The 15197-nt window shown below is 59.1% G+C and overlaps 1 protein-coding gene across 8 annotated transcripts in view; it reads right to left on the reverse strand.

Annotated features, from left to right (window-relative positions):
• The window catches only part of MYO15A (myosin XVA), a 52211-nt gene that overhangs the window by 27658 nt on the left and 9356 nt on the right, over positions 1-15197 (reverse strand). For all 8 annotated transcript variants that reach the window (XR_011562010.1, XR_011562011.1, XM_070773182.1 and 5 more), the window contains 21 exons: positions 13413-13495; positions 12810-12873; positions 12108-12217; positions 11710-11784; positions 11492-11582; positions 9034-9137; positions 8885-8948; positions 7890-8003; positions 7226-7387; positions 6136-6249; positions 5547-5605; positions 5350-5473; positions 4386-4481; positions 3832-3963; positions 3195-3320; positions 2425-2502; positions 1807-1955; positions 1668-1713; positions 1376-1500; positions 786-903; positions 311-486 (listed from right to left, as the gene is read on the reverse strand). Coding sequence is in view for 6 of the 8 variants with exons in the window: in XM_070773182.1 (XP_070629283.1) it covers positions 311-486; positions 786-903; positions 1376-1500; positions 1668-1713; positions 1807-1955; positions 2425-2502; positions 3195-3320; positions 3832-3963; positions 4386-4481; positions 5350-5473; positions 5547-5605; positions 6136-6249; positions 7226-7387; positions 7890-8003; positions 8885-8948; positions 9034-9137; positions 11492-11582; positions 11710-11784; positions 12108-12217; positions 12810-12873; positions 13413-13495 (2210 nt within the window). In the remaining 2 variants the exon portion in view is untranslated. The remainder of the gene's footprint in view (positions 1-310; positions 487-785; positions 904-1375; positions 1501-1667; positions 1714-1806; positions 1956-2424; positions 2503-3194; positions 3321-3831; positions 3964-4385; positions 4482-5349; positions 5474-5546; positions 5606-6135; positions 6250-7225; positions 7388-7889; positions 8004-8884; positions 8949-9033; positions 9138-11491; positions 11583-11709; positions 11785-12107; positions 12218-12809; positions 12874-13412; positions 13496-15197) is intronic.

Genomic DNA, 15197 nt, shown 5'->3' on the forward strand with positions numbered 1-15197 from the left:
AAGGGAAACAAACTCAGAGACGGGCAGTGACTTGGCCAAGGTCACACAGCAAATGGAGTGGCAGGGCCTGTTGGCTGTCCCAGGGTCTGGGAGATGCAGGGTGGGGCCCCTCTTGGTTGGATGGATTTCTACCTACCAGTCACAAGGACCAGGGGGTGGGAGGGAAAGACACACAGAATCTGATCACCCTTCCCACAAAGGAAGGGTGCATGCCTCTGGGAATGGGGAACTCACTACCCAAGTTCAGGCTCGGCCTTCCTGGGGCCTGGCCACAGAAACCCAGGGAGCCTTGCCCACCCTGGGCCTGCACCTGGCCAGGTAGCCGCGGGCCCGGCTCTGCAGCAGGATGATCTTGCGGCGTAGGGAGCGGAAACGGCGTTGGACAAAGAAGCCGCGGAGGCAGCGCTGTAGTGTGACGGCCGCCAGGCACAGAACGTGGTCCCGCATGCCCTCTAACAGCTGGTGCAAGTGCTCTTTCAGGAAGAGCTGGGGGCAGCAGGGGAGCGCTGAGGCTGAGAGCTCCCGGGCACTGCCTGGGCCCGCCCTCCCCAGGAGTCCCTGGAGACAGAGGACAGGCCAGCCCCGGATCGGGTGGAGGGCGGCCAAGTCTGGAGAGGTGGGGAAGGCAGGATGGTGAATCAGACAGTGAGAGTGGCCAGGCAGAGTGTGGAGGTGGGATCAGCATCCATGCCCCAGCTTGGCTGGATGGCCTCTGGCCTGGGCACTTCTGAGCCCACAGTCTCCAGCCACAGGGCACCCAGGGGCTGAGCGTGGGTAGGACTCACCTTGCTGACACCAACACAGTACATGTTTGGTGTGACCGTGCATAGGCGGCTCAGCACCGACACACACATGTCCCCACTGGCTGGCAGGTTGTGCTGGAGGGCCACTAGACAGCGGTATCTGCAGGCCCCAAATCCAGCTATTGGACCCATCCGGCTGCCTGCTAGACCTCAGGGTCACTACCCAACCCCTGTCTCCGGGAAGCCTAGGTCCCAGCAGAGCCTTTACTCATAGTCTCTTCTAACCAGAAAAGGGCTTTCTGTCCCAAGGCTGCTTGAAAAGAGCATTAAACTATAATAAATGCTTTCAGTACAAGAAAATGCTTTAACGCCATCTGCTGGAAACTTGTCATAGTAGTAATAGGTATGAAAATCACTTCTCTTTGGAGTCAACACATACATAATAAAACTATGAAAAATGCAAAGTAGTAAATATATCTGCCACGTAACAGCTAGTACGTGGTGGTCTTGTGTAGTGTACAACCTGAGCAACCGTGCATGGCCAGCCCTATTCTGCCTGGGTTGTGAATTCCTGGGGCCATGGGGGCCTGGGTAGGGGTCTGCAGAACTCAGGAAGCACCAGACCAAGGTACCTGTCGATGAACACCTGGAAGGGCAGCCGCACCGGAAAGCCCTCCTTCCGAATCCGCACAGTCTCCAGCAGCCCTGAATAGCGTAACTGGGCCGTCACCACATCACATTCAAAGAGGCCTGGCTCCTGGGGGGAGGGCCCAGAGAGGAAGCCTGTGTATCGGCCCAAACATATGCAATGGTCTCCTCGGTGGGCTGGGCAGATGGGAGGTCCAGAGAGGCAAAGCCACTCGCCCAAGGTCACACAGCATGGGGAGAGGACTTGGCTCCCCCAGGGGCACCCCCATCATATACCTTCTTGTGGTTGGGCTTCAGGCACCGGACAAACAAGGGGTTACACCTGGGCAGAGTCGAGAGGAGGGCAGTGTGAGGCCCTGGGGACGGAGGGTGCTTGCCCCCAGGGTCACAGGGTGGGGGCACCTGCCACACCCACCTCTCCATCTTTTCCACCAGGTCCAGAAGTGACTGCTGGAACTTGGCGGCCACCGTGTGCGCCTTGTAGAGCCGGGAGACGGAGCTGCTCTTGCCCAGGCGCTGAGGGGCAGCCTGCGGGGCATGGCTGGAGAAGAGGTGTGCTACCACCTGGGCCAGCAGTCAAGGTCAAGGTGCCAGGAGACGGAAGGGGAAGGGCCCAGAGGCAGAAACAAGGAGGGAAATGGACGGAGAGAAAGAGAAAGGGGAAGAACAAAAGGCATCAGTCTCTGGACCCGGGGATCAGAAAGTGACTGCTGGACCCCTGCCCTGACTGAAAGCCATGCCCTCCCGGCTGGCATTCTTCTCAAGTCAGGGTGCTCATACCTTCCAAGTGGCCTGCCTGTGGGGGAACATGGGGCACTAGAGTCTGCATGCCTGGCCCCAAGGGGGCCTGTGACACACCTGGCCATGAACTCTGGCAACGACCTGGGGGGGACGTGGAGGCCGAGAGGACAGGGCGTAGGAGAACCCCTCAGGGAGGGATAGGCCGGGCTGAGCCAGAGTCTGGACAAAGTTGGGGAAGGGGTCTGACGGCAGGCTGGGTGCTCGGGGGGCCAGGGCAGCGAGGCTCGCTCACCCGAGTCCGGCTCCGCACAAACAGGTCCAGCACGTCCTGGCGCACCTGGTCGTGGTTCTTGTCTAGGAACTTGTGCACCTGGAGAGGGGGAGGGGAGGGGCAGTTCGGTGTGGACCCCACCCTACCCCAACGGCTTGGGAGACAGGGCGGAAGGCTGACTCATCCCAGGGTGTGTGCACCGCCCGCTCCCCTCCTCTCCCCTCCTCCTTACAGTGGGTCAGGGGCTCACGGCCCCAGGGGACACTGGCCCTGCCCTCCAGGCCTCGGTCTCCCTGTCTGTCCTGAGAGGGACGGGTCCCTCCGCCTGCTATGGTTCCCGCCTTCCTGTCCCACTGTCCTCTCCACTCCCTGGGGAGCGGGAGAGGGGGCAGTAGCCACATGCCCAGTCCACGTCGTGGCCTGTCCTCAGGACTCTGACCTGTGCCCATTCTAGAGATGAGGAAAATGAGGCCCAGTGGGGACAGAAGCTTGGAATCCTGGTCTGAGACACCTCAGGGCAGGAAAGAGCCAAGATGACAGCAGTAACAGTGATCACTGCTGATGGGCGCTCCTCTTCACCATGTCTGCCGAGCCCTGGACTTCTTCACTCACCCCGGGAGATGGGCACTATTGTTCCCACTCTTCTGATGAGAAAGCTGAGGCTCAGAGAGGTAGAGGGACTTGGCCAAGATCACACAGCTGAGGATCAGCAGGGCCAGACTGCAACAGGTCCGGGTGTCTCTGGCATGGGGACTGGGACTAGAGGCTATGTGGGCCATTCAGGATCTCACCTGGTAGGTGACTTTGCCCGCGTAGTGCTTGATGGTGAACTCGGGCAGTGGCATCTTGGGCTTGGAGTAAAGTGGGTTGGCGCCATGGTGGTAATGGCACTTCTGCAGAAAGGTGTGGTCTGTGGCCTGGGGGCAGGCAGGGGTCAGCAGGTGGGCAAGGCCCGGGCAGGCAGTAGCTGGCCTGGTGGCAAATTCTCCAGCCCTGACTGGTCCCCTGCAAGCTGCAGGGAGGAGGAGCAAGTCCCTGCTCCCCTGGCTGTCTGCTGCTCAGTATGGACAACCTGAATGGACCCTGTGGAAGGGTGGGCTCCCAGCTGCCTTCCCTCCAGCCCCTCTGTCTCTGCTCTCTCTAGTCCCACTGACCGGAGCACCCATACCACTCTCGTGTTTTCCAATCAGAATCTGAGGCCCAACTCCAAGGTCACCTCCTCCAGGAAGCCTTCTGTGACTCCACGGGCTGGCAAAGCCCCTCCTCCAGAGCCCCCATCCAGCCTCAATCACCCCGGGTTTGAAACCCCAGGTTGGGTGTCCTGAGCCCCCGAGCGGAGGCCAGAGCAGAGTGGAGTGCAGGACTCGGGCCCAGTGGGGACACGGGCTCAGAGTGCCACGTGCCCCAAGCAGCGTACTCAGCGCACACCTGGGGGAAGCAGCACTGGTCATCGAGGATGCGCAGGATGCCATAGGGCTTCAGCGAAAGGAGGTTGATGCAGGGCTGGTTGTCGGCGAAGGTGACCTCCCGCCAGTCGATCTGTTCGCGCATGTACTCCTCCTGTGGACAGCGGTCCTCGGCCTCCAGCCCCGCCCAGTGCCTCCCACCCTGTCCCCCAGGTGGACACCATCCAGAGGGGCCCAACCGGGGCACCTCCACCTGCACCCCTCCCAGCACAGGGAGCTCATGCCCAGCAGGGCAGCACAACATGAGCCACCTCTGGGCCCTGCCTGTCCCCAGCCTGATGGCCCTGCGAGGGTGAGGAGGACCACAGGAGGGCTTCTCTGGGCTCAGCACCCTCGCACCTGCCCCTTCAGAGCAGGGCCTACGCACATGCTGGTCCCTAGCTCAGAGTGCCTCGCCCTCCACTGGGCCTATGGATGACCTCTCATTTGTCCTTAAAGAGCCAGCACAGCCTGTCTGCCTCTGAGGTGGCCCAGCGGCTGGCAGGACAGGATGGAGAGCGGACAGAGGCTTCTCACCTGCTCTTCCTGGAAGACGATCTTGTTGAAGAGGTACTGGAGGCTCTCGTTTGCATAGTTTATACACAGCTGCTCGAAGCTGTTGAAACTCAGGTCCTGCCAGATGGGCAGAGAGGCTGGGCCCTGCACTTCTGTGGCCAGCAGCCCATCTGTCCCCACCCAGGGCCTTCCCACTCCTCCTTCCCCATGCAGCCTTATCCCCACCTTCCACAACCACAACTTCAGCAAGCTGAAGCCCTGCGCACAGACCCTCTGCTCAGACCCCTCGGGGGCTCCCTCTGGGCACAGCTGAGAGCCTAGTGGTTCAGGAACCATGGGAGGTGGCCCAGGTAGTGGCTGAGGCCCAGGCCCTGGAACCTTCTACCTAGGTTCCGACCCTGGGTCTGCCACTTTCTACCCCAAGTGCCTCAGCTTCCCCATCTGTAAAATGGGGATGACAGTGCCTACCTCCCAGGCGACTGTCAGGATTAAGTGAGTAACAAATCAAGAGCTCAAAACAGCAGCCGGCACATAATAGGTGCCATGGGAACCTCAGCGGCCGCTTCCGCTGTTCTGATCTTGCCTGTCTTTTTCCATGTCCCCCACTCTGACCCCCCAAATGACTTCCAGCTCCCCACACCCCTGAGCTTTTGCATGACTGTTCTCTCCACCTCAAATGCCTTGACTGGCTCTTAAGGAACCAGCTAGGGATCTTCTCCAGGCTCCCCCAGCACCAGGATGCCTCTGTTATGGCTCTGACCACATGTGTTTGTCCGCGTCTGTCCACTGGAACCTCACCCAGTCCCTCCTGGAAGCACCCCAAGGGTAGCGCCCAGGTCTGGTCCTTTCTGGGGTCCCTGGTGTCACCCACAGAGCCTGGCACCTGGAAGCCCCAGGAAGTGCTTGTGGGTGAATGGAGGGAGATAATAATGGGGGAGGGCCCTGAACAGTTGATGGCACTAGAGCCTCCCCTGCAGAGCCCCACCTCGAAGCCATAGATGTCCAGGACAGCAATGGACAGCGCGTCCTTCTGTGGGGACACCAGCGCATTGACCCTGGCGATGAGCCAGCTGAACAGCAATGCGTACAGCACCTTGGCGATGGCATCCCTGGAGCAGAGAGGTGTTGAGGGGGCAGGCACAGTGAGGAGGCAGAGGGCCTCAGGTGGAGCTGTGGCCTCACCTGGCGTCCACGGCGCTCTCCACCGTCAGGGGGGTGAAGATCTTCTCTCTCATGGTCTCCTGGGGTGTGGGGGGAGGGGGCTCTGAGTGACAGTGCGTTGGCCACCACCTCTGGGAAGTCCCCAGAGAACTGGGGGGAGGGGCGTGGAGCGGGGATCATGGAGCTGGTGTGACTGGTCTCAGGCACAACCAGGGGGCAGGACGCATACCCTCATCCCTCTGCTGCCTGGCTTGCTGGTGGGGTGGGGGCTGCCCCACCGTCAGGGAGACAGGAGCTTGTATAAGCAGACACAACAGTGATGTCAGCCTCGGGAAGGGAGGATGGGCAGGGGCTGTGGGAGGGACAGGCCCAGCCAGGGGTCAGGGGTGGCTCCCTGGGAGCAGGCGATGTCTATGTTGGGTTTGGAAGGTTGAGTGGGTGTGAAAACAGGAACAGCCATGCAAAGGCCTGGAGGCTGTAATGCCTTTGGGGTCTGAGGTACCCAACTCTGGGCCCAACCCAGAGATTGACAGGAGTGGGAGGCAGGGGAGAGGGGCAGGGGGCCCACACAGCATGGGGCATGAAGCGGCCCCAGCCACCAGGGACTCACGGTCACTTTGAAGGTGATGGCCTTCTGCAGGCCCTCAGGGGAGACCTGCAGCAGCTCGGCCACGGCCTGGATCTCCCGGGCGCTCACCACAGAGGCCACCTCCTGCGCGTCTGTCTGCAAAACACCCCCAGGAGTGCCTATGGAGCTAGATGAGCTCTTTATATAAAATTCATACAAAAAAAGGGAAAGATTGAAGGCAGGAGAAGGGGATGACAGAGGACGAGATGGTTGGATGGCATCACCGACTCAGTGGACATGAGTTTGTACAAACTCCAGGAGATAGTGGAGGACAGAGGAGCCTGGCGTGCTGCAGTCCATGGGGTCGCAAAGAGTCAGACACAAGCGACTGAACAGCAACATACAAACACGGAAACAAGTGAGAACAGCCAGGAAAATTCTGAAGTAGGAATTCCAGGGACTCCATGAGATAGTAAAACATAGAGTTAGAATAATTAAAACACTGTAGGGTCAGACACATCATTCATAAACAAATCAACGAAGCACAATAAAAAGTGTGGAATCGGACACAAAAGGACACAGGAATTGAGCATGTGATAAATATGTATTTCTCAAGTTGGGAGACTGAGTGACCATTAAAAAAAAAAAACAGCCTGGGATCCCTACCTTTTACCTTCCTAAGGTAAGTTTCTGATGAACCAGAGATTTAAATGTTTTTAAAAAATCAAACAGAAACCCTAAAAGATCTTGAAAAAATTACAGAAAAAGGCTTTTATAATTTTAAAGCGATTATTCTCTAAAAATGATGAAAAGTCTGAAATTTGTATAAGAAAAAACTTGATAAAGGAAATTTCTGAAAATAATCCTTAAAATCTCTGTAGCAAAAAAAAAAAAAAAATCCAAAACACCAAAAAAATCTGTAAATAAAATTAAAAAAAAAGATAAATCGGAAAATATATCTGCAATTCTTACAGATTTTCTTAACGTATATAAAGAGCTCTATATACCAATGAGAAAAAGATGAACAACCCCAAATTGTGGACCAAGTGCTTCCAGCTGTGAGCTGCCAGCTCTCAGCCTCGGGGGGATGCCCATGTCCCGAGAAAGCTGTCCTGTGGCGCAGCGCCCTCACCTCGTCCTTCTCAAAGTAGACATTGCCCAGGTGCAGGATGGAGGCCAGGATGCGGAAGATGCTGTCCTGGTCCTCCGCGCTGAAGCCCAGCACCTCCATGGCGGCCAGCAGCCGGCGGAAGTCGTCCGCATCGCTCTTCCCTGAGATCTCACAGTTCCCACCCTGGGTAAGGACAGAGTCGGTGTCTAGGACCCTGGGTGGGGGCCTCGGGGTTCCTGCTCTGCCCTGGCCTGCAGCCTGGCCTGGGCTCTCAGCTTTCAATCCACTCCCGGGGCGAGGGGCTCCAAGCAGCCCCGCATGCCAGGCCCTGTGCTGAAGGCTCTGAGAACATTCCCTTCACCTAACCCTCACATGCCCTGCAATGCAAAACTATTCTGTCCCCATTTTACAGACAGGAAAGTGAGGCTCCAGAGGGAAGTGTGGTTACCACAGGCCACTGAGTTCTGTTCCAGGCTCCAAAAAAACAATCACATAGGCTGCCCCTGCCTTGGTTTCGGACCCCAGTGACACCTGTCCCCCTTGCCACAATGAGACACTGCAAAGGAACTCACCCCCCCAAACCCCAACACCTTCACTGTCCATCAGGACATGGTCTCTGGGCCCACACAGCATGATGGGGCGGGGGCACCTGGCCAGGGGCCCTCAGACACCTGCTGGCACTCACCTGATTCAGGTAGTAGTAGGTCTCGGCCTCCTGAAGGCTGAAGGCCTGCCGGAGCTGGGCAGGCAGCCCAGCCAGGAGCTCATAGAAGATGTGGTAGTTCCTCTCGTTTCTGGCCTATGGAGCGGTGGGTGGGTGCACAGAGGGGAGCCACCCACCCGGGTAACCCCCAGACACACATATAAGCCCAGGTGTACCCGCAAATACACACACACACAGGCCTCAGGTGAGACTGGCGCCTCTGAGTCGAGTGACCCCAGCCTGGCACTGGCGGGGGTAGGGGGATCTGGCGTGCTGGTGGGAAGGAGCCCTGAGCAGGGTTTAACTTTGGAGAAATAAGCACAAGGTGGAAGGAGCCCCAGGAGCCTTGTGGAGCCCACCTGCTGGTGGGGAGACAGACTCCTGGCAGACCACCATGAGTGGGGAGAAGTGCTCTGCAAGGAAATGCTGCAGCAGTGGGTGGGCAGGTCTGATGGGTGGAGGGGCTGCATTTTTACCAGGGGATCTTCCCTGAGCAGGTGGCATGCTGGGGAAGACTCGGAGGAGGTGAGGGGCTTGGCCTGGCAGGTGTCTGGGGGCGAGTGCTCCAGTTACAAAGAACAGTTGTGCAAAGGCCCTACAGCAGGATGGTGTCTGGTGTGCTTCCATGACAAGAAGATGGGCCACAGGCTCACATACACACACACACAACGTACATACAGATACACACACACACATACACAGATACACACAGAGATATACACATACACACACGCATATATGCACAGATACACACACGCACATATACAGAGATACATACATGCACATACATACACACATAGACACACGTACACCTACACACGTACATACACACACACGAGGAGATGGGCCACAGGCTCATACACACACACACACACACACACACACACACACACACATACACTGCTCAGCTAGGTGCCAGGCTTCGAGGCTCTGCATGCCCCCCACCTGGACACACAAGCCCTGGAGAGCCAGCCCACCTGAAACACGATCCTGGATTTCTCGAGCAGGTACTGGGAGGTTATGGCACCAGAGATCATGCCCCTGGGTGGGTGGGCACAGTCGGGGTCAGGGCTGCGCCTGGCACAGTGCACACAGACCCTGCAGGTTCCTTCACCAGCCCACTCACCCTTCCAGAAAGATCTCCACAAACTTCCCGAAGCGGCTGGAGTTGTCGTTCCTGACGGTTTTGGCATTACCAAAGGACTCCAGGAGGGGTGTGGCCTCCAGGATCTGAGCGCCAGAGGACAATGTGGGCATTGTGGGGAGCACGCGGAACCAGCCCAGGTTCCCCTTCATGAGGGCGGTGGGTTCCCTGCAGACCCCCGAGGCCGCCCAGGCCCCCCGCCCTGCCTCCTGCTGCCCCACTGCACCACACATGCGTGTGCACACACACCCAGTACCTTTATCTTCAGGAGCCACCAGGACCAAGGAGGAGGAAGGAACAAGAACAGAAGTGGGTCACCTACAGGACTGACCAGCTCCCCCAGGATGCGGGGTGCCTTGAATCACAGAGGGACTGGCCAAGCCCTCCAAGTCCTTGGTGGGCAGGAGAGTCGCCAGGTGAGAGCAGACCCCTGAGCCTTGGAGACCCAGGTGTCTGGGCTCAGGGACCAAGGTGTAGTCCCAGGCTGGGGGCTCTGAGGATGTCTTTGTGCCCCAGCATCCTGGAAGGGCCTCCTTCCTGCCCTGCCTAGTTCCCACCTGGGGTCCTCTGCATCCTGAGTGAGGTCCTGCCCCTGTCCCCCACAGCTCCCACCCCTTGGGCTGGAAGGCCTGGCACAGCCCCGCCTCGTCTCCTGTCCCCTCCCTCGATCTGTCCAACACTATAGTCCCCTTGACTGTGCCCGTGCTGGCCCCTGGGCGTTAAGAGTTCTGTTCCCCTGCCGCTCTCAGCCCTTCCCTGCACACCTGTCTCCTGATGGAACATCAGCCCCACAGGCAGAAATCTGTCTGCACGTGCCTGGTGCCCAGGGTCCACACAAGACCTGGCACTTAGGAGGCCCTCTACAAACATCTGCAAGGGGGCTTCTCTGGAGGTCCAGTGGTTAGGACTCTATGCTTCCACTAAAAGGGGCACAGATTCAATCCCTGGTTGGAGAACTAGGATTCCCGTGTGCCACACACTGCAGCCAAAAGCAAAAAAAAAAAAAGAATCTGCTGAATGGATGAAATAGGGGTTAAAGAGCAGAGCCACCAGGGCATAGTGAATTACAGTGCCCACTTAGTAAGCAACTACTGCATGCCAGACCCTTTGTCCCAGTTACAGCATCATTAATGATCCTACGAGGTAGATGCCAGTATCAGCCATTTACAGATCAGGGAGCTGAGGCTCGGAGAGGTGTGCCGCCACATGCCCATTACTCCAGGGTCAGAAGAGCGAGGACCCCACAGCCCGAGCTCGGTGGTGTAGGCAGCGTTTTCTCTGGCTGCGCTGTTTCCTTGGGATGAACTCTCAGGTGAAGCAGTAGGGCCGGGGATACAGAGAAGTGACACCTGTTATCCTGGCGACCGGGCCAGTTCCCTGCACTCACAGTCTAGCTTGGTCCCAGAAATATTGCCCATTGCACAGAGGAGTGGCCTGAGGCCCAGAGAGGCCTGGGGGCCAGCCTGGGGGTGCTCCAGGAATCAGGGTCCACCTGGGCTTTGGCCTGTACTATCCCTTAGTCTGGGTGCCCCTTGAGGGCATCTGGAGTGAGTTCTCCCCCTGGTGCCTGGCATGAGGCAGGCACGCAGCCCGGGGCGGGACCATCAGGGCCCTGGGGCCATCCAGCCTGGCCTGCAGGTGCGGTGGTGCTGTGTTTGGGCTGGGCAGCATTCAGTGCCCTCCCAAGACCCCACCCCAGGGACCCTTGTCACATCTCAGCCCAGACATGGAGCCTGTGGCCCAGACATCAGTTGACCAAGGCAAGACTGGGTTCCACAAGGACTCATGGCCAAAACCAGTCCAACAGGAGGAGCCCTGAGACGTGCTGGCCCCTGGGCCATGGTGCTGCAGCACCATCGTGCTGGTCAATGGGAGACAGATGAGGATGACGGTCAAGTGTGGCAGGAGTGGGCAAGACAAGAGACGTTGTTTAAGACCGTAACCCCAGTCGTGCCCAGAATGGACCCAGAGGGCCCGACTGCAGGAGCAGGCTTAACAGGTGCTGTGGCCTGCTCCCAGAGCCTAGCCTGGGCCTGGCACACAGTGGGTCCTTGGGAAGCCTTTACCGAGGTTCTAACATTCTCAGTTCAGGGAACCTAGCTTTGAGCAGAACTCCCATTCTGCAGACCCTGGCCAGGCCTTCTCAGTGTCCCAGCACCTCCTGCCTGCAACCTCCACATTCGGGCCAGTCCTGCCTCCTTCACGACCATGAAGCTGAGGCCAGGCAGGGAGTGTGGGTGGCACCCCTGGCCCATGCAGCCTCTATTTGGGCTGCTCCAGGAAGCTGGAACATAGAGCTCATGCAGAGAGATATGAGCAGGAAGGAACTCCCAGGGAGGGCAGGCAGAAAGAGTCCCCAGTCCTGTGAGCCCTCCCTGTGCATCCCTGGGTGCTGGGCTGGGGGAGATGGACAGACCACGCAGCTGAGAGATGGACTCACTTGCCGTGTGACGCCCCGCTTCTGACTCATGGCCGCCAGGTAGCGCAGAATCAGCTTCGTGGCCTCGGTTTTTCCCGAGCCGCTCTCTCCGCTGCCCGGGCAAAGGAGCAGAGTGAGCTGCCACCTGCTCACAGTGCCGTCCCCCAGGCTCTCCTGACCTCGCCATGACACAGGAGGACATGGGTAGGAGGCTGGTCCCCAGCCCCACCCCTGCTCACCTGATAATTATGCATTGGTTCTGTTTGGCATCGAGCATTTTGGCGAAGGCGAGATTTGCGATTGCGAAGAGGTGGCTGGAGAGACAGGCCAAAGGGTTCCTGGGCAGGCCTTGCCCCATGCCCCCAAACCTCCCAGTGGGCGGGCAGGGGGCACCTCTGCCCAGCTGAGTGGCCAGTCCTGCTCCACGCCCACTCCTAGGAGAATGTTCCTGCAAGGCTCCCTGTCCAGAACTGAGCCTGCAGTTCTGCAGAACAGTGGCCTGCAGCCCAAAGAGGGCTATGGCCAGGCTTGGGGAGAGACTGTTGGGCCACCCACCACCACCTGCCCTGACCCCCAGCTCAGACAGGGCCCCAGGAGACCCCAGGCTATCCCTTCTCCCAGCCCGAGAGACACTCACGGGGGGTTCTCGGCCAGGGCCCGCCCACTGTACTGCTGCACCTGCTCCGGCCCGTAAATTCCAAACATCTGGTACGGGTTCACCGACACCAGGATGCTGCCGATGTACGTCTGCTGGGCAGACAGTGGCCTCAGTGCCTGTCAGCATCCCTCCCTCCCCTACTTCTGGAGTCGGGATCCTTGTTTTGTGGGGACAGATGCCTGGCTGCCTGGCCCTGGTGCCTACACCTTGGCCTCTGACAGTCTGATGGGTCATCTGCTCTGGTGGTGGAGTGTCAGGCACTGACCAGGCTGAGGCCAGAGAAGGCTGAAGCAAGCAAAGCCCCACAGCCACGATGCTGCAAGGATGGCCACGACAGCTGCTGCCTGCTTCATTCATTCACAGTTGGGGCCGCCCCCTGACTGCCTCTTCTGGAACCCGGGTCTCTGGAAGCTTTAATCCACTGGACCCCTGGTGGCAGGGGTCACACACTTCTGGGTTCCCTGTCTCCAGGTCTCTGCTCCTGGCACCCACTATTTTCAGACTCTGTATTCTAGGACTTTAGGTGCTAGTGCTCCCAGCTCTTGCATTCTATGGCTGAATAGTAGAAACTCCAGCCTGGGGTGGGCAGGAGAAATCCATGCTGTCCACTGCAGCCTCAGGAGGCAGGGGAGCCGCAGCCCTCAGATCCCAGCCCAGGGAGGTGCTGGCCCCAGGCCTTACATAGATGAGATTCCGTTCAAATCTGGTCTTGAGGTTGGCCAGCACGGTGGTCTCCTGGAGGTCTCTGTGAAGGCATGGAGAGGGACAGTCAGGGGCCACCTTCCCATCTGGGCAGGACCTTCATCAGAAAGGTCAGAGTTCAAGTCCCACCTCTGACACCAACCGTGATGCCTTGGGCAAGTTACTTAACCTCTCTGTGCCTCAGCTTTTCCATCTGTCCAATGGGCATAACAATCACTGTCCCCATGTCTCCGAGGTGGGGTTGCTCTCAGGTAGCAGATGTAAGGGCTGTCCCCATGGTTGGATAATGATATTGACCAGCACAGCCTTCACATCTGGGGCACCTCCGCTGTGCCAGCACCCCACAACAGCCTCCCCACATCCTGCAGGTGAGAAACCATGGCAGAGAGGCTGAGTAACTGCCTGGGCCCAGCCAGTAAAGGCCAGGGCTGGGGTCTGGACCCAGCCCCTCCAAATTATCGGGCTTTTGTGACACTGCCTGACCCTCGCTTTGCAGAGGAGGAAATGTTCCGGAAGGTGAGGGGTGCCTGGGCAAGAGGCAGTGCTCTGGCTGGGAGCACGGTGACCACGGCGAGCACTCACTCGAGCTGCGTCATGTCCTCCACGCCGTCTTCCTGCTGCTGCTCGCGGAGCTGTGTGGATGGTAGGTTGCGGATGGAGTGCATCTGGAGGAGACACCAGCGGTCAGCCATGCGTGCGTCCCCAGCCCCCATGGCCTGGACATGACCAGGACCCACTCGCGTTGCAGGAAAGGGAACCCTGAGGCCAGGTTGGGTGGGTCCCACGGGACCCCCACCTCGGAACGCAACCCTTAGTCCAGGGACCCACGTCCGGCCTCAGTACTCCCACATGTTCCCAAGGGTCCTGCCCAGGAGGTGAGCACATGCTTGTAGGAGCAAGGCCTCCTGCCTCACATGCTCCTGGGGCTGACCCTCTTCTCCAGGGTGATGCCCAAGTTGGCTTATGTGATGACTAGCATCCATGTCTGCTGCCTGGGGCCCTTCGAAGGATGAGGACTTTCCCATTTGACACCACACCCCGTGACCAGCGCTGAGCAAACTGAGCCATGCACACAGACCCGGGCTCAGTACTGCCTGCCGCTCAGGCTCTCCCCCAGCCCCCGCGGTCTTGCAGAGCGCCTGTGGACATGCACGCCGGCCTGTGGTCCATGGACGGGGGCACACACATGCAGCATACACTCTCAACTTCCATTTGACAGTTTCTCCTGTGTCCCGTGTCCCCGCATCTGGGGGTCTCAAAACAAAAGTCCCAATGCCCGCTCTGGGCGGCAGGGCCTCCTCTGTGCACATCTAGTGTGCACAATGGACCTGAGGATGCCACGTCGGCCTGGGCCATAGCACATGCACTCGTGTGCTCTCCATGTTTGGCTGTGCTGTGGCTGAGCACTTGTTCCAGGCCTGCACGTGACCCACGGAATGGAGAGGACACCTGGGCACCCGCCTTTCCTGCCTCTTGAATCCAGCCCGCACCCCTCCACTCCTGAGAGGCGAGGAAAGGGGACACCAGGAGGCAGCCCTCGTGCTAAGTAGGGCACAGCAGGTATCACCCCAGAGGCCCTGGCCTCCCGCCCACCCACCTGCCCAGGTGCGCCAGCCACTCACATATTCCAGGGTGAGGAGGGCCCAGGCATCCTTGCCCCTTACTCCTGGGCGCCTCGTGCCCCGCTCCCGCAATGCTGCGGCCCACACAGCACGGGGCACCCGCCGCCGGGGCCAGGGCCCCCCCAGCAGCCAGGCTGCCCCAGTCGCCATGGCTGGGCCACTGGCCGCCCACTCCACTGGGCCCCGTCTGCGGAGGCTGAGAAACACACGCGGCCACTGCATGCCCCGCCCACCCCAGGTGTTCCCGGGGGAGGCTCCAGTGACCACCCCCCTCCACTGAAGGCTGCCAGCACGGAGCTCGCGTTCCGCCTCAAGCGTGGCAGCCAAGCGCGGACTTGGCACCCCTTAGACAGACTGCCTGCCTCACACCCTACAGGCGCCCAGACAGACTCCTGGCTCAACGTGAAACAGTGTGACCCCTGGGTCTTGGTACCTGCCTGCCCTGTTCAGTAAAGAGGCTGTAAGCCTGGGTCCTAAGCCCTCACATTCAGACAGTCCAATGCCCTGCAGCCCAGGAGACTGCCCTTAAGCAGGAGCCCCCAAGAGAGCAAAAACCCCAGTTTGGCAAGAGGAACAGCATGTATGTGAATGGGGGTGGGACAGGGTGGTAGGCAGGGTCTGTAGTTTTGTGCTCAGCCAAGATCTCTGCAGGGAGCTGAGGGTGGATGTGCTATCCAGGTCGGACGAGGACAGGGCTGCTTGAAGCCCAGGATGGACAAGATCCCTTCCTCCACATGACCTGCAA

Source organism: Bos indicus, chromosome 19, assembly GCF_029378745.1.
Source record: "Bos indicus isolate NIAB-ARS_2022 breed Sahiwal x Tharparkar chromosome 19, NIAB-ARS_B.indTharparkar_mat_pri_1.0, whole genome shotgun sequence".
NCBI lineage: Eukaryota > Metazoa > Chordata > Mammalia > Artiodactyla > Bovidae > Bos > Bos indicus.